Source organism: Anabrus simplex, chromosome 1 (assembly GCF_040414725.1).
Source record: "Anabrus simplex isolate iqAnaSimp1 chromosome 1, ASM4041472v1, whole genome shotgun sequence".
Lineage (NCBI taxonomy): Eukaryota > Metazoa > Arthropoda > Insecta > Orthoptera > Tettigoniidae > Anabrus > Anabrus simplex.
Genome location: NC_090265.1, coordinates 1,575,977,448 through 1,575,997,492, shown reverse-complemented (window position 1 = coordinate 1,575,997,492; position 20,045 = coordinate 1,575,977,448). Strand labels below are relative to the sequence as shown.

Sequence of the window (20,045 nt, the reverse complement as noted above, 5' to 3'; positions counted from 1 at the left end):
GGCACGTTAAATGCCCACCGCTACGTGCAGCATGTGCTGCGGCCGGTGGCACTCCCGTACCTTCAGGGGCTGCCCAATGCTCTGTTTCAGCAGGATAATGCCCGCCCACACACTGCTCGCATCTCCCAACAGGCTCTACGAGGTGTACAGATGCTTCCGTGGCCAGCGTACTCTCCGGATCTCTCACCAATCGAACACTTGTGGGATCTCATTGGACGCCGTTTGCAAACTCTGCCCCAGCCTCGTACGGACGACCAACTGTGGCAAATGATTGACAGAGAATGGAGAACCATACCACAGGACACCATCCGCACTCTTATTGACTCTGTACCTCGACGTGTTTCTGCGTGCATCGCCGCTTGCGGTGGTCCTACATCCTACTGAGTCGATGCCGTGCGCATTGTGTAACCTGCATATCGGTTTGAAATAAACATCAATTATTCATCCGTGCCGTCTCTGTTTTTTCCCCAACTTTCATCCCTTTCGAACCACTCCTCCTTGGTGTTGCATTGTCACTGTCAGTCAGTGTACATATAATTTAATGACAGTCCTTAACAATATTTCCATTTCACTGTGACTTTAAATTTCACTAGTTCTTAAATATTTTGACTTAAATGTGAGTTTACTTAAGTCGTTATTGCATAGACTGACAATCAGCACCTTAAATTGACATTTATGGGCAGTTGATTTGTCCAAAATAATTTAATATTAAAAAACAGCTACCCTGTACTGATTAATAAGTACATTTTATAATAACATTATAACATATACAGTATATGTAGAATTTACACAAAAATTAAACTATTTTCTTAATAATGCACTTTTGAAAGAAATTTCAATCAGAGAATAATGATCAAATGATATCTTATACACTAGCATTGCCTTGATAAGGTAGACTAAGTAAAATGTATTCATATAATAATCATAATAATATTAATAATAATGGCGTGTGGCCTCTGAAGAGGCCTGGTGCAGGTCTTTTGATTTGACTCCCGTAGGCGCCCTGCGCGTTGTGATGAGAATGAAATGATGATGAAGACGACACATACACCCAGTCTCCGTGCCAGGGGAATTAACCAATTATGGTTAAAATTCCCGACCCTGCCAGGAATCGAACCCGGGACCCCTGTGACGAAAGGCCAGCATGCTAACCATTTAGCCACGGAGGCAGAAATAATAATAATAATAATAATAATAATAATAATAATAATAATAATAATAATAATAATAATAATAATAATGTCACGTTGAAGTAATCTCTTCTTTCCTTTCTTCTGCATTGTTCCTTCATTTAACTTCTCATCTGCCTCCTAATCACACATCTCTACAGAATAAAAATACCAAAACCACACACAACAATCACAAGACAGCACTCACTGATTCCCGTGTGTGTGATACCGCCACTTCGAAACATCTAAGTCAGCCCAGCTGTTTGCCGGAAGAACAACTTAGCAGCTGTATTTAATGCAAGCTCCTTCCATCTAGCATTCACATAACAAAACAATATTTGGAGAATAGATGAAAGACAAATTGAGGATTATAAAAATGCATTCACCAGAAAAAACGACTTGAGTGATTATTGCATCCATCGCCTCAATTATGTGAATAAAGGAACTTCATTATCGTAGGCTTATTTCTACATAACTTACAAGTTCAATAACCTTATGTGAATACGTATATAAGTAAATTTCTCTAAGCCAGATTCACTGATGGAACACACAGACTAGGATTTAGACTTGTGATATGAACATTTCTATGTACATTTTTATATGTGAAATACAGTTTTCTATCAATTTTCAGGCTGACACCTGCATATCTGGCAATGGTGGGAATAGCTGTGCTCAATATGACTTGGTACAGCCACACATCCCTGTTCCATATGTCTGAAAGAGTTGACATCCTGTGCTCACGTTACTGGTGGCGCAACATACTCTACATAAACAATTTTTTTAGTAGAGATGAAATGGTGAGTATTTTAATATAATCTATTGACTTTTATAATCTCTGTTAACTCTTGAAAAATTGTTTACTTCAGGAGACCATATTTATACTTGAGACAAGCTTTCTTCAGTAGCAAATTATGAGGACAGGAACTGTTTTTTCTCTTTGTTAGTGGTTTAATGTTGCACTAACACAATGAAGGTGTTCGGCAATGCAAAAAGTGCTAGGACTGGGAGGTAGTGGCTGGACCATAATTAAGGTGTGAAAATGGGAAACAACAGAAAGCCATCTTCAGGGCTGCTGACGGTGGGATTCGAACCCACCATCTCCTGAATGAAAGCTCACAGCTGTGCGAACCTAACGGCATGGCCAACTTGCTCGGTAGGATGGGAACTTTGAATAATATTATGTTTATTACCAAAGTAATTGAACAGGGCACAACTTGCTTCTATGCATGGCAGGAAAATTACTAGCGGTTTTGTTGTTTACCCAATAATCAGTCATGATGTCTCTTAGTGACACTTGACTGATATGGACAGACATGTCTTGTAGTGGTTTAAAACATTATTAGTGCACAGTAAAGAGTCTTCCTGGCAATTGAGGCATCTAAACAAGTACCTTGGTGGTTTTATTGTGCCACAGTTGATAATCACTTCTATGTGTAGTTAATTTTGGAAGTGACACTATATTTTATAAATTTCAGACAATCACAATAGCTGTTGATGAGCGTAGTATCGGATATGTCACAAAATTATTGCAATTTTGTTATAAAAGTAAATATTTTTCTAGGGGCAATTGGTGGGTCCCTAGCCATAGTATTCACCACATTGCTCTCCTACAAGTAATACGAGATAAGATTTATATGATTCACCTTTCTATGCAGTACATAGATGCTCTCCGTTCCGTGGAGTACGGAAAATAATAGTAATCCACCAGCTGAAATAATCACATAACCACATTTCAGTAGAATTGTAGTGAAGATGAGGTATAATATATTAGATAGTATCTTGCCAGTTATATTCGTGTTTTTCTTCGTGTACGGCAATCCTTTCGATACTTAAGCATTTAACCAAACTCAGTGTAGAGTAGTGTAGATACATTGTAGTATAGATACAGTACATTTAGATAGTGCCGTATCTTGCCTGCTATATTCGTGTGTATCTATTAGACCGTAATACTAATAATAATTTGTCTAAGCATTTAGCTTCGTTGGTAATCTTTGGGTACAGTAGTTCTTGCAAATTTCATTTCTGTTGTGCTTAGTTTAGTGACATACGGTACGGTACCGGTATCGTAATTAGGATACGTCTGAAAGTAGTTTAAAATTACTGTAGTGTGCTGTACAGTAGTATATGAGTAATATCCTATTAGAATTTAGTGTGGTTATTTTATTATTGTAAAATATTTGTGTAGTACTGGTGTAGTAGAGGTTTCCGTAGAAACTCTTACTAAAATACTGTTGTAATTAGAATAGGCTTAATTGCACTTTGGAATTGTGTAGTTCTTGTGTAGGCTATTACTTTCGATATTCAGTAATTAACAGCAGTTTTTATCCTGTCAGGGGTAGTAGGATAAAAAAAATAGAACACGACTAAGTAGTATTGTAGTGTTGTCGTATATTAATTACCTTATTGTTGTGTACTATCCCAGACAATATATCCCTCCGTTCATTTATTTTTTGCAAATAAGTTATTTTATTTTTAATTTCATTTTTTTCCCCGTAAAGAATGGCTAAGGAGCGCAAGTGTACTTACTGTGAGTGTGGCGAGGCATTGAGGGGTATGAGGGAGGAGTTGGAAAGTTTGAGGGAGATAATTAGGATTCTCACAGAAGACAGGAAGGAAGATAGGACTCCCTCAAACAATGTACAGGTTACAGTAGATGTAGAAGAGGGAGGGGAAGGAAAGGGAGGAGTTGTAGAAGACAGGTGGTCTAATGTTCTAAGGGGAAGGAGATTGCAGGCTAAGGGCTCTATTCAGGATCAGAATTCAGGACAGGTGTCTGTGCAAAATCGGTACGAGTCACTCCAGGTAGAACAACAGAGGGAAGATGAGGGACAGGGAACTGTTGCTGAGATGTGTGGAAGTAGGAGGAAGGGAAAAGGTAGGAAAGGAAAATGTAGAGTAGAGGATAGGAAAAGACAGGTGGAACAGGGTCATGGGAAGGAGAAAAGGGAGGAGGAAGTAGCTTCTGCAGCTATCAGGAAAGATAGGGCTGACCAGGAGGGGAGGGGATCAAATGAGGTGGGTAGGGTTGAGGCTCTGGTCATGGGAGATTCCATCGTTAGACACGTGGGGAAAGTGTGTGGAGGAAAGGGTACCAGGGTAGAGTGTTATCCAGGAATTAGGTTGAGGCAGATGTTGAGGAAAGTAGAAGAGAGGGAGGAGGGGGAGGAGAAGGTGGTAGTGTTTCATGCTGGTACCAACAATGTAAGGCAAGCTGATATAAGTACCAACATAGTTGGAGATGTGTGGGATCTGGTAAATGCAGCATGGGTGAAGTTTAAGAAAGCGGAGATTGTTATTAGTGGAATACTGTGTAGGAGGGATACTGACTGGAGGGTGATTAGGGATTTAAATGAGATTATGGAGTGGGTATGTGGGAAACTGGGAGTGAAATTTCTAGATCCTAATGGGTGGGTAGAAGATAGGGATCTGCGCTCAGATGGCCTTCATTTAAACCGCAGTGGTACGTATAAGTTAGGAAATTTGTTTGGAAGGGTAATAGGGAGGTACATTCAGGGAAACGGGATGGCCTAGGGAGCGGTGATAAGGGAACAGGGAACTGGAAATCAAGTAGGGATGACATAAAATTGCTAGTGTTGAACTGTAGAAGTATTGTAAGGAAAGGAATAGAATTAAGTAATTTAATAGATATATATTTACCAGATATTGTAATAGGAGTTGAATCATGGCTGAGAAATGATATAATGGATGCAGAAATTTTCTTATGGCACTGGAGTGTGTATCGTAGAGATAGGATAGGAAGGGTGGAAGGGGGAGTGTTCATTCTGGTGAAAGAAGAATTTGTAAGCTACGAAAAAGTTAAAGATGAGACACATGAAATTCTAGGTGTAAGGCTCATTTCTAAAGATAATAGGCAACTTTATATATTTGGAGTGTACAGATTGGGAAAGGGTAGCACTGACGCGGATTCGGAATTATTTGATAGGATAGTCAGCTATGTGGGAAACGACATGGAAAGAAATGTGATTGTAGCGGGAGATCTGAATTTGCCAGATGTCAATGGGGAAGGAAATGCGAACGACAGGAAGCATGACCAACAAACGGCAAATAAGTTAATATGGGAAGGACAGCTGATTCAGAAAGTGATGGAACCAACCAGAGGGAAAAATATCCTGGATGTCGTGCTGATAAAACCAGATGAGCTCTATAGGGAAACTGAAGTAAGAGATGGTATTAGTGATCATGAAGCTGTTTTTGTGGTAGTTAAAAATAAATGTGATAGAAAGGAAGGTCTTAAAAGTAGGACTGTTAGGCAGTACCATATGGCTGATAAAGCAGGCATGAGGCAGTTTCTAAAAAATAACTATGATCGGTGGAAAACGGTAAATAAAAATGTAAACAGACTCGGGATGGGTTTAAAGAAATTGTTGAGGAATGCGAAAACAGGTTTGTACCAATAAGGGTGGTAAGGAATGGTAAAGACCCACCTTATTATAACAGAGAAATAAGGAGACTAAGAAGGAGGTGCAGACTGGAAAGAAATAGAGTTAGAAATGGCTGTGAAAGTAAAAAGAAATTGAAGGAACTTACTAGAAAATTGAATCTAGCAAAGAAGGCAGCTAAGGATAACATGATGGCAAGCATAATTGGCAGTCATACAAATTTTAGTGAAAAATGGAAGGGTATGTACAGGTATTTTAAGGCAGAAACAGGTTCCAAGAAGGACATTCCAGGAATAATTAATGAACAAGGGGAGTGTGTATGTGAGGATCTTCAAAAGGCAGAAGTATTCAGTCAGCAGTATGTAAAGATTGTTGGTTACAAGGATAATGTCGAGATAGAGGAGGAGACTAAGGCCAAAGAAGTAATAAAATTTACATATGATAAAAATGACATTTACAATAAGATACAAAAGTTGAAAACTAGAAAAGCGGCTAGAACTGATCAGATTTCTGGGGATATACTAAAGACAATGGGTTGGGATATAGTACCATATCTGAAGTACTTATTTGATTATTGTTTGGTCGGAGGAGCTATACCAGATGAATGGAGAGTTGCTATAGTAGCCCCTGTGTATAAAGGAAAGGGTGATAGACATAAAGCTGAAAATTACAGGCCAGTAAGTTTGACATGCATTGTATGTAAGCTTTGGGAAGGCATTCTTTCTGATTATATTAGACATGTTTGTGAAATTAATAACTGGTTCGATAGTAGGCAATTCAGTTTTAGGAAAGTTTATTCCACTGAAGCTCAACTTGTAGGATTCCAGCAAGATATAGCAGATATCTTGGATTCTGGAGGTCAAATGGACTGTATCGCGATTGACCTGTCTAAAGCATTTGATAGGGTGGATCATGGGAGACTACTGGCAAAAATGAGTGCAATTGGACTAGACAAAAGAGTGACTGAATGGGTTGCTATATTTCTAGAAAATAGATCTCTGAGAATTAGAGTAGGTGAAGCTTTATCTGACCCTGTAAAAATTAAGAGGGGAATTCCTCAAGGCAGTATTATCGGACCTTTATGTTTTCTCATATATATAAATGATATGAGTAAAGGAGTGGAATCGGAGGTAAGGCTTTTTGCGGATGATGTTATTCTCTATAGAGTGATAAATAAGTTACAAGATTGTGAGCAACTGCAACGTGGCCTCGAAAATGTTGTGAGATGGACAGCAGGCAATGGTATGTTGATAAACGGGGTTAAAAGTCAGGTTGTGAGTTTCACAAATAGGAAAAGTCCTCTCAGTTTTAATTACTGCGTTGATGGAGTGAAAGTTCCTTTTGGGGATCATTGTAAGTATCTGGGTGTTAATATACGGAAAGATCTTCATTGGGGTAATCACATAAATGGGATTGTAAGTAAAGGGTACAGATCTCTGCACATGGTTATGAGGGTGTTTAGGGGTTGTAGTAAGGATGTAAAGGAGAGTGCATATAAGTCTCTGGTAAGACCCAAACTAGAGTATGGTTCCAGTGTATGGGACCTTCACCAGGATTACCTGATTCAAGAACTGGAAAAAATCCAAAGAAAGGCAGCTCGATTTGTTCTGGGGGATTTCCGACAAAAGAGTAGCGTTACAAAAATGTTGCAATGTTTGGGTTGGAAAGAATTGAGAGAAAGAAGAAGAGCTGCTCGACTAAGTGGTATGTTCCGAGCTGTCAGCGGAGAAATGGCGTGGAATGACATTTGTAGACGAATAAGTTTGAATGGCGTTTATAAAAGTAGGAAAGATCACAATATGAAGATAAAGTTGGAATTCAAGAGGACAAACTGGGGCAAATATTCATTTATAGGAAGGGGAGTTAGGGATTGGAATAACTTACCAAGGGAGATGTTCAATAAATTTCCGATTTCTTTGAAATCATTTAGGAAAAGGCTAGGAAAGCAACAGATAGGGAATCTGCCACCTGGGCGACTGCCTTAAATGCAGATCAGTATTGATTGATTGATTGGTTTGTTCTTAAATAGGGAGTTAAAACGTAGATGGATAAGCAGTGAATATCCTTTCTTAATTAAATTGTAATTCACAACATATAAAAATCTTGTATTTGTTTGTCCAACCCTTGTCCTGCTTCCCTACAGAATGGGGTATGAGGTGATATGAATCTGTTGTGGCAGGTTTTTATGACCGGATGCCCTTCTTGATGTCAATCTCATCTGAGGAGTTAACGAGATGAAATGAATGACGTGATATATGATAGTGGAAAGGGAGAGGGTGAAAGCCGGTGCCGGCTCCTGTCGAATAGCACCAAGGTTTCTGCTTAAGGCTTAACGTCCCCATCCGATGGACAAATCACCATCAACTGTGTCATATGCCCTTACTCAATATGAGCACTGCAGAGAGGTTTGGAATTTAATCCAGGCTTTTGGCACGCAATCTAGTGATGATAAATTGTATACCACCACCACCACCTCCCCTACCCTGCCGGTCAACATTCTGATGATGCATTTTTTTAGACCAACGGGACTCGAACCGGCTAACCATGGTGTCAGACCATTTAGACTTCAACAACTTAACAATCATGGCCACCAGGTGGACCAACATAAAAATCTTGTGATATTTTGAAAAAGCAACATGGTTTTGTTTTTAATTCATCTCTCAAAAACATCACATGCTCCTTCTGTGGATCAGTGGTAGAGTTGGCCTCCAGATCCCAAGATCCTGGGTTCAAACCCAGTAGAGGTAGTCAGATTTTTGAAGAGCAAAGAAAAGTCCAGTAAACACTTCATGTTGTACAAAATTGGTATGTAAAATATCTCTGGTGCCACATTAGGTGTTTAGCCAACAAAATTAATTAAAACTTTGCCACAGATCACCCAGTAGAGAACTGACTTACTCTGTCACCTGGCAGAGTAAAATGGAATTGACACACAGGCAGCACAGCATTAAATTAAAATGCCTGCACACAGTAGCTGAGGCCATGTGATTATTATTATTATTATTATTATTATTATTATTATTATTATTATTATTATTATTATTATTATTATTATTATTGTCTGCCTCTGTGGTGTAGTGGTTAGTGTGTTTAGCTGCCACCCCCGGAGGCCCAGGTTCAATTCCCGGCTCTGCCACGAAAATTGAAAAGTGGTACAATGGCTGGAACGCAGGGACCACTCAACTGATATAAAGAAAATCTAAAATCTCCACCTTATCAATACATTAGTTTATTTACTCTAAATTAGTAAATTGGTCAATACCGGTTTCAATCCCTCGGGGATCATCTTCAGTTGACACACAAAAAAGAATTTATAAAAACATCACATATGAAAGGTTGCATTTGGTGACTATTTCAATTAAATCAAGTGTTGAAAGTTATGTCATTAAAGTACTAGTGGGTGCATCTTAGTTTTTTGACGTGCTATTGTATGAGGTATATTGGCTCACTGTGTCTAAGCTTTTTGTACATATAATGGGTTCTGCACTTGTTCACATCTGATATTGATAATATTACATTCAATATGATTGATTCATATGATTAAAACATTAACAATTATCTTACTAAAATGGTAAAATATATACATCATTTGTTTAAAAAGTACTTGTTGTTTGAGTCTTTTTGATCATACTACACTTGTATTACAGAACGTGGAATAAATTTTCTCACTCGTACACATTAGTGATAATGAGTCCATTATAGAGTTTTAAAAGTATTTTGTCGTTTGAGGTATATCACAGCTTATTAGTTATTGTGATGTCAATAAGACGTAATTTCACTTTGTATTAATGTTTGGGGTATTCCACTTTTTTTACAAAAGTCCATTGAAGTGAACACAGGAAAAGCTTAATTATAGAGTTAATTAAAAATAGATCCTTCATTACTAAAAATACTAGTATGTGATACCTTATTAAAATGGATCCTTCATTTCTAAAGTATTGATATGTGATACCTCATGTGTTCATTTTATCATGTATAAAATGGGGTTTACATTTCTTAACAGTACTGTAGGTTGTTACCATCTATAATACATTTGTAATATTACGATCCGACATAGCAGCCAACTGAAAATGTTTAAAGTATAATCTAATGGAATGGGACCAATTCCTTCTTTTATAGTGTTTGTTTTTCACTTTCAACTGGTGGAGTGCATGACATATGCATGTTGTGTTAGATCTATATTATTGTTGAATTTGTTGCAATTTGTAAACTGCTGCTTTTGGTGAAGTATCTTAGTCTATGGATGTCATTAGGAAATTGTTAGTGTGTCGTTGCTGGTTGAATGGTGACTGTTGCAAAATGAAGCTCGTTCAAGGTGCCGTGCGTCTTGATGGAATTTAAATTTGCACTTTTTGTGGTAATGGCATGGAGGCTTCTGTGTGTTGTGGATTAATTATCTGCAAGTAGAAATAGTAGGTGTGTAAGTTGGTGTATAATAAAGGTGTAGAAGGTAAGTTATATGTTGTGTTACTTACGTTGAATGTTGAGACCGTATGCTTTGCGTAGCTGCCTGTCACATTCTTAAAACAATGTCTACAAAATGATAACTCCAAAATTTCTCAGGAAATACAACAACAAACATAGGAACACCAACCAAACCCAGAACATACAGAAAAAGACAAACCAAATATGGCTCAAGGAGGAGATCAAATTCATGCACAAAAAGAAACAACACCTCAACATACAAATGTATGAAACACACCTGAAAGCCTCATGCGACCTACCACACACATATTGGAGCAATTTCCAACAAATAACCAATGAAAAAATAGCCAATATAGCTATACAGAAACAAAACACCCTTAATAAAAAACTCAATGCATTAAAACAATCACAAACTCACCATACATGCAATTACATACACAATAGACAACACCTGACTACACCTACTGAAAACAACCAACATGCATTTCACCCACCAGTCAAAAATCTAACTAACATAGAGCTTACTGAAGCAGAATCTACTATACTGAGCAAGGGACCCAAACACAATTGGAAAAATGACTCAGTATTTGAAAACATTACTACTATCATCACTGAAACTGAAAATGCCATAAACAAAATACCTCAAGAAAAGCAAAATGAAATCAGATATGAAATCAAAAAAACACTACCACTATATATTAACAAAATCAATCAAAAAATCAACCAACAAGACACCATAAACCACAAACAAATCAAAGAACTGAAAAACAATATTAATCAAAACAACTTAATAGTAACTAAAGCAGACAAAGGAAACACAACAGTTACAATAAATAAAGAGGAATACCTATATAACAAAAACAAAAACTTGCTTCCAAGATGAAACTTTCCAAATCAAGGCCAAAAATCCTACTAATAGCATTCAAAAGAATTTAAAAACTTTACTAAAAAACACTAACTTCCTTTTAAATGAACAAGAAACCACAAAATTGATCACAATGAACCCAGGAATACCTACTGCCAAAGCATACGCTAAAATCCATAAAGACAACATTCCTATGAGACCCATAATAAACTATAGACCAAGCCCCACCTATAAACTATCACAATTCATTCAAAAATTTCTCAAAAAACATTATGTTTTCCAGGCAAAGAAAACCATAAAAAACTCAATAGAATTTTGTAACATAACCAAAAATATAAAAATAGAACATTACCATAAAATAGCTACATATGATATAACAAACATGTATCCTAACATACCTACACAAAAAGCCGTAACAATCATCGAATCCAATCTCAATAACCATAGCAAACTGAGCAAGTTAGAAATAGATGAATTTATAAAACTATTACACTTTGCCATCAACAACAATTACTTTAAATTCCATGATACCATATACCACCAAACAGGATTACCCATGGGATCACCAATATCAGGTATAATAGCTGAAATATATATAGACCACCTCAAACATCAAGAAATCCAAAAATTGAATAACATTCTTTTTTGGTGTAGATTTGTTGACGATGTATTCATTATAATAGACAACAGGCATACCAATGAAAATATAATCCTAGAACAACTAAATGAAATAGATCCTCACATAAAATTCACAATGGAAACTGAAACAACAACACTATAAACTACTTAGATATATCCATAACCAGACACAACAACCATTTAACATACAACATATACAGGAAACCCACCCACACATCAAACACAATAAAAATAGATTCCACCCACCCACATACTCACAAGAAAGCCGCATACTATAGCATGATATACAGAGCATACAACATTCCACTCACGAAAAAAGATTTAAACAAAGAATTGAACCTAATTCACGAAATAGCCAAACAGAACGGATATAAAAGAGAAATGATAAACCAGATCATTAGCAAAATAAAAAACCAATCAAAAACTAAATTAACTAGAACCGTCAAAGACAAAAAAGATTACACAACTTTTACCTACAACAACAACCATATACACTCTATAACGAACATCTTTAAAAAACAAGGCTTAATAATAGCCCACAAAACCACACGCAACAATACCAACATACTATTTAACTCCAAATCAGTCAACAACATAAATAAATACAACCATTCAGGAGTCTACCGCCTGAAATGTAATGACTGCAGAGCCAGCTATGTAGGACTTACCGGGAGAAGTTTTTCAATACGATACAATGAACACGTAAATGCTGTCAAGCATAGACACTTTTCAGCAATGGGACAACCCATTAATGATCAAGAACATAAATTTACAAGTATCAATAATGACATGCAAATTCTCAACACCAACCCAAAAAGCTCCTTGCTCAGTATACTAGAAGAATTCTACATAAACCTAGACCAATACACAAACGCAAACTTCAACTTAAATGCAAATACTGACAAAAATAATGTTCTTTTCAACACAGTCATTCCCCTCCTAAAAGATTATTATTTAAAAAGAATCAACAAACAACAACCTACACATACAAATGAACCGCTCAAAGATCTTCCCCCCTCCAACTCCGCTTCCGTCACAAACGCTCCACCCATCCCTCCAAACCTCCCCTCCGCCGCCACTAACTACAGTCCCAGAATAACACGCAACAGATCTCGACAGGCAGCTACACAAAGCATACGGTTTCAACATTCAACGTAAGTAACACAACATATAACTTACCTTCTACACCTTTATTATACACCAACTTACACACCTACTATTTCTACTTGCAGATAATTAATCCACAACACACAGAAGCCTCCATGCCATTACCACAAAAAGTGCAAATTTAAATTCCATCAAGACGCACGGCACCTTGAACGAGCTTCATTTTGCAACAGTCACCATTCAACCAGCAACGACACACTAACAATTTCCTAATGACATCCATAGACTAAGATACTTCACCAAAAGCAGCAGTTTACAAATTGCAACAAATTCAACAATAATATAGATCTAACACAACACGCATATGTCATGCACTCCACCAGTTGAAAGTGAAAAACAAACACTATAAAAGAAGGAATTGGTCCCATTCCATTAGATTATACTTTAAACATTTTCAGTTGGCTGCTATGTCAGATTGTAATATTACAAATGTATTATAGATGGTAACAACCTACAGTACTACTGTTAAGAAATGTAAACCCCATTTTATACATGATAAAATGAACACATGAGGTATCACATATCAATACTTTAGAAATGAAGGATCCATTTTAATAAGGTATCACATACTAGTATTTTTAGTAATGAAGGATCTATTTTTAATTAACTCTATAATTAAGCTTTTCCTGTGTTCACTTCAATGGACTTTTGTAAAAAAAAGTGGAATACCCCAAACATTAATACAAAGTGAAATTATGTCTTATTGACATCACAATAACTAACAAGCTGTGATATACCTCAAACGACAAAATACTTTTAAAACTCTATAATGGACTCATTATCACTAATGTGTACGAGTGAGAAAATTTATTCCACGTTCTGTAATACAAGTGTAGTATGATCAAAAAGACTCAAACAACAAGTACTTTTTAAACAAATGATGTATATATTTTACCATTTTAGTAAGATAATTGTTAATGTTTTAATCATATGAATCAATCATATTGAATGTAATATTATCAATACCAGATGTGAACAAGTGCAGAACCCATTATATGTACAAAAAGCTTAGACACAGTGAGCCAATATACCTCATACAATAGCACGTCAAAAAACTAAGATGCACCCACTAGTACTTTAATGACATAACTTTCAACACTTGATTTAATTGAAATAGTCACCAAATGCAACCTTTCATATGTGATGTTTTTATAAATTCTTTTTTGTGTGTCAACTGAAGATGATCCCCAAGGGATTGAAACCGGTATTGACCAATTTACTAATTTAGAGCAAATAAACTAATGTATTGATAAGGTGGAGATTTTAGATTTTCTTTATATCAGAGTACCAATCAATACGGAAATGAAGCTGATAGACTATGATGAAGGGACCACTCAACCTCAAGAGGTCAACTGAGTAGAGAGGGGGTTCGATTCCCTACTCAGCCATCCTAGAAGTGGTTTTCCGTGGTTTCCCCACTTCTCCTCCTGGCAAATGCCGGGATGGTATTTAAATTAAAGAGACGGCCACTTCTCTCCCTCTTCCTTGCCATCCCTTCCAATCTTCCCATCCCCCACAAAGCCCCTGTTCAGCATAGCAGGTGAGGCCAACTGGGTAAGGTACTGGTCCTCCTCCTCAGTTGTATCCCCAACCCAAAGTATCACACTCCAGGCCACTGCTATTGAGGTGGTAGAGGTAGAATCCCTCCTTGAGTCCAAGGGAAGAACCAACCCTGGAGGGTAAACAGAGTAAGAAAGCAATTATTATTATTATTATTATTATTATTATTATTATTATTATTTGCGAATGAGCCCATTAGGACTACGCAAAGTACTTATTATTATTATTATTATTATTATTATTATTATTATTATTATTATTATTATTATTATTATTATTATTATTATTATTATCATTATTATTATTATTATTATTTATACCTCTTATATTAAGATTAATTTTATTTTTTGTAATATTGTTTATATAGACAAAGTTTTGAGGACAACCTTGTCAAAACATGAAATATACTTAGATTTATTCTCCATACATTGTATTTCTTGAGCAAGACACTGTTAATACCTAGTATTTTCATATGTTAACAGAAGTTTTTTTTAACATTGGGCTGATTTTAGACTGTCAGAACAGTCTTGAAGTTCAAGACAGTTTACTTTCAGCAAAGTACTTGAATTAATAATACACTATCTCAGCAAAAGTATCTGTCTGTACACGTAAACTAGAGGCTGGGTGTCACTACATTTGCCACTGTTACTGTAAAAGGTGGCTGACAGCTTGATATGAGATACAGTGCCTGCAGCACAAGTGGAACAAGGGAGCTTAGTGACTTTGAACATGGAATGCTTACTGGTTATTACATCAGTAAGCGATCACTCAAGGCCATTTCTGCCCTTCTCAAATTGCCAAAGTTGACTGTCGGGAATGTGATTATGAAGCATAATTAAGAAGACACACCAACAACAGGGCAGGCAATAAGAACTATCAAGCAATGAAGGAGTTATGGGAAAATCGCATGACATTGTGTGATATCATCACACCAGAATTCCTCAGTGTCAGTAATTGTGTGTGCTGGGAGCAGTGATGGGAATAGTACAAAGTAAAAGTAACTGGGCTGAATTACATTAGAAATATTTTACTCAATTACAATTACTTATTACTTTTTCAACAAGTAATCAGTAAAATTACAATTACTTCCTAGAATATACCGTAATTTATTAGTTTCATTTCCGTGTTGATGATTACAATGACCAAGAAAATGGAAAAGTTTGTTCCTTCTAATCAACAGAAATATACCTAAAAGAATTATCTTTTATTTAGGACTAGTTTCAGCCCCTATCATTGAACCATCTTCAGCTTTTAGAATAAACTTAAATTTCTTTGTTATTTATGTTTCTTTTAAATCCACTCTACCTTCAGTGGATTCAAGACCAAATGTTAATTTATTGTAGTTAATAGAAGTTCAGATTTATTCAGCTATATCAGCATACATTAGAATCAACAGTGAACTTTAAAAGTCAAATTAAAATTCCACATGGATCAACACAAACTATAAACTCAATGAAAGATTGTTACATTGTAATGTGAGTAGAGTTTTATAAACAAGTCAAAAAGACTTCAGTTTAATTAGATTCATACAAACCTTCACAAAGTTCAAATGGACTACATATTGATATTTATGTTCAGTTTTTATCAAATCTGATGTGCCCTATTACTCTATGTTGGTTAAATAAGTTTTTTTGTGAATGTTAATTTGTATTTTAAGTTTACCTATAGAGCTAAAGATGAGCCAATGAAAGGGGCCAAAACTAGTCCTGAATAAAATATAATCACTTTAACTATATTTATGTTGGTTAGGAGGAGCAATCTTTTCAGTTTACTTCCTAGAATGTGAGTTGTTAGGAAATCACCGATTATTTTATTTATTTTTTCACAGGGGATGGAATGGTACTGAAGTTTGCAAGGAAAAAGATATTAATCCGTTTTGTGTTGTTTAGCATAGAGGCTTTAATTGGCTATCTATATATATAAAATAAGAATTTTGTCTGTACATTGCTCAGAATTTAAAAAGAATGGTATTTCTGTATCGTCATGTCTACAGTAACAAGAAAATGCACTTTTTAATTTTCCACCATGTCTGTCTGTCTGTCTGTCTGTCTGTCTGTCTGTCTGTCTGTCTGTCTGTCTGTCTGTCTGTCTGTCTGTCTGTCTGTATGTACGCGCATCACGAGAAAATGGCTGAAGAGGATTTTATGAAATTCAGTATGTAAAGTCGGGGAATGAGCCACTAAAATCTAGGCTATAAATAATTTTATTCACACTGAGTGAAATGGTGGTTTAGGAGAAGGCTTAAAATTTAATTCTCAAATATTTTTGTTATTAGTGGTCATATCAATAAATAATACACAACTAAAATTTATATAGAATTAAATTTCCAATAATTTATGTCTTATTTTTACTGTATCTTTTATGACAACAGAAATATTCATGAATTTGGATTTTTGTTGCCAAGTCCACATCAACGCCAAGCCACGAGAAAATGGATGAACAAAATTTAATGAAAATCAATATGTAGAGTCGGGGAATAAGACTCTAGTCTAGGCTATAAATAATTGTATTCACCCTGGATGAAATGGTAGTTTAAGGGAAGGCACCTAAAATGTAATTTTGATATACCTATGTTATTGGTCCTATCGAAAGGTACTGCATAACAAAAGTTGTAGAGAATGCAATTGCTGATCATTTATGTTTTATTCAGTTTTACCATACCGACTGTGATGAAAGTGGTACTTCAGAGACTGAAGGAAATTAAATGTGAAGGCCTACAATATCGAAAGCTCATAAAATTGATCAACAATAATATTACATTGACCATTGTTTGTTGTGATGTACATTGTTTCTTCTGTTGCCACTCATCTCCAATAGATGGAATCACTGCTGCGTACTGAGTATAACAGCCTGCCTGGATATTGATGGGAAATAGCTGGAGAGTTGGATAACTTTCTTCTTTAGCATGCCATTCCTCTGGTGCATAACGCACTGGTTCATCATAGTATTCCAGCAATTCGATACCTATTCTGAGGTGCTGATTGGAATGAGCACTGTACATACTTAACCGAATAATAGCAGAGGAGTGTTCACGGCTGCGGCCTGGTCATTCCAGCTCTGGAACTTTCGACTGTTAGATCGGCAGTGTAGTACTGTTCATTAAAAGTGAGAAAATGTATGTTTTTTTCATTTGATCGAGTATTTCATATGATAGCATTCCTTTAACTGCAACTTTTCTACTGACGTCATTGTAATGACCTGTGCTGATTTCAGTTGGGAAAACCACTAAAACCGTATTTCTGAGTATGTTAAAAGACAGGCAGAGAGTGAGTCTCTGCCATTATAATGAAAATTCCCCAACATGATTGTGACTGATGGTAGGCAAGAGGGCTTATTATTACAATGAAAATTCCCTAATCCAGTCTTCACATGAAAAAAGCTGTGCGGTGATTTCCCCGTTACGCTTCTGGGGTAAGTTTAAGAGCTATGCAATTTAATACAATCTTACTCACAACATGTACACTAGCCAACATAGAATTCTGTAGCGAAGCACGAGTACATCAGCTAGTCATTACTAAGTGAGACTAAACACACTTTCAAATGAATGCTCCCAAACAAAGTTGGCATGTCACATTTGTGGTTTCTTAATTTTCAGAATAACTAATTCAAAATATTTCTTCAAATAGAGAAATGTAAATTCCTTACCCCCCCCCTCACATTTTTTTCCCGGCTCCATTCTTGACCACGTAATACACGATTATCTAAGCCTGAACCAGTAACCATAATAAGCTGCAAGGAAATGACAAGTGTGCGTTGTATCGTGGTCATTATACCTTGACGTGAAACTTTGCAATTGCTGGGGTTCTGAAGTTTCAAAACTCTTGATGTGTTATATATCAATCACTAAAATATCACAATTACAATTTTATTTCAAGAAGTAAATTATAAGTAAAAATTACATTTTGTGAAAAGTAATGTTTACGAGTAAAAATTGCTAAAAATGTAATTGTTACAAGTAATTCAATTACTTCCTAACTCTGGCTGGGAGATATGAGAACTGGCATTCAAGGTTCAGGTACCTACCTAATTACAAGTTATAAATCTCACACCGGTAATTGGGTTTATTTTGAACAATTTATGTTTTTATGAAAGAATGTCCCTTGAGAGTCCACCTTTTCAATACATTATGTGATTTTTATGAATTACATATATGATATCATAATGTCTAATTGCAGGACATGTTTCACCTTTTATAGGCATCTTCAGCTACTTTCCTATATCAAAGATTAAAACTGCTAAATCATAGGCTCATAGTACACTGGTAAAAGTTGTTGAACTAACATAGGTTATTCTGTCTGTAAAAGCATTTAACATTAACATGCATTATATTTATAAAAATACACTAAAACTTTATTTTCAATTCTGCATTTATAATATACTGTTGTTGTGGTCAGTGATCTGACTATTGTCTCCCTCATTTCCTTATGGTGTTTAAAATATGTTAAAATGGGACTGTCTTCTGCTGCGTTGATCGGAAGAGAGGACTTCTCGAGATTATTCCTTCGGCAAAAAATTGGACCTTATTTGCTCCCGTGTTGGGATAAGAATTGATGTATTGAAAGTCTATAATGAAAGAGGAGAAATAACTAAGATCGTGGTATGTTTCAGTACGATAGTGCTCCCTGCCATAACAAGAGGTCTATTTCTAAGTGGTGTGTGGACATTAAGGTTCCAGAAATGGACTGGCTAGCCCATAGCCATGACCTCAATCCTATTGAACAGCTCTGAGTTGAACTAGAATGATGACTTCATTCCAGGCCCCTATAACTCACATCACATACTATGCTTGCTAAAGTGCTTCAGGAAGAATAGTGTCATGCCCCCAAAGATGTTCTGTCACATCACAGAGAGTAAAGTTTAAACTGTAATAAAGGCAAAGGGTAGGCCCACACCATATTAATGTCCATTACTGGAACATTTCCAGAGGAGTTTTGAGTAGGTGCCCAGATACTTTTGATCAGATATAGGATGACAAGTTGAAGTAAGACCCTGGAACCAAAGCAATGTGGACACTAGTTCTGTCAGCTGGTATGACAGAGAGGAACAGGGTGAGTATGGGAGAGAAGGCTGTGAACCTGCTGTTGCCGGCATAGCAAAGCATAACTGCCACAACTCAATACAGTGCAACACCCAGTGTATGACAACCAGCAGAATTGGCTACTTTGGTGTGGTTCATGCCACCATACACCTCAATATTGCCAGATCATGTTCAGGGAGAAACAAAGCAGTGCACTTCAATGCTGACTTAACAGGAACATCTCGCATGACAGCTGGTCGAGCACTGACCAGCCCCCGTTACTGTTTGGCAACACTAGCCGATCTTCACTTCTATTGGCTTGTGACAGGATACTTCCCTGTACACATTAGAAGGCTATTGGTCTTGCATGACTAAGGCCAGAAGGACAGGCAGGAGTTATTCAAAGTTTGCATTATTTGCAGGGTTTCAGGTGGAGTTCTGAGCTCTAGTGTATATCAGTATTCAGAGGGTGAAAGTTTTTCAGATATGGTAACTCGCTGTAATCAATAGATCTTTTAAGTATAAATGTTTTGTTTATTCAAAGAATGTCAATTGTTCTGAGTGAATTTCATTTTCTGATTTACACCTATGCATGTTGTGCATTTGACTATGGTTTTTGTTACATTTGGATATACTTTGTTTTGATAGTTCTTTTAATAATCATCATCATTTTCATTTTCCCTTGTCCAGCTCCTGCCAAGTTGGGGTGTTGATGGTACTTCTGCACTATTGCCTCTTCTTTATCTTATACTGTTCTTGACAGAGTCTATCCATCTTGCTCTGGGCGTCCCTCTTGCCCTCTA

At 36.4% G+C, this 20,045-nt stretch overlaps 1 protein-coding gene across 2 annotated transcripts in view; it reads left to right on the top strand.

Moving 5' to 3' along the window:
- The window catches only part of LOC136858548 (nose resistant to fluoxetine protein 6), a 233,412-nt gene that overhangs the window by 104,800 nt on the left and 108,567 nt on the right, over positions 1-20,045 (top strand). For both annotated transcript variants that reach the window (XM_067138166.2, XM_067138168.2), the window contains one exon: positions 1,801-1,966. In XM_067138166.2, coding sequence (XP_066994267.2) covers positions 1,801-1,966 — 166 coding nt within the window. The remainder of the gene's footprint in view (positions 1-1,800; positions 1,967-20,045) is intronic.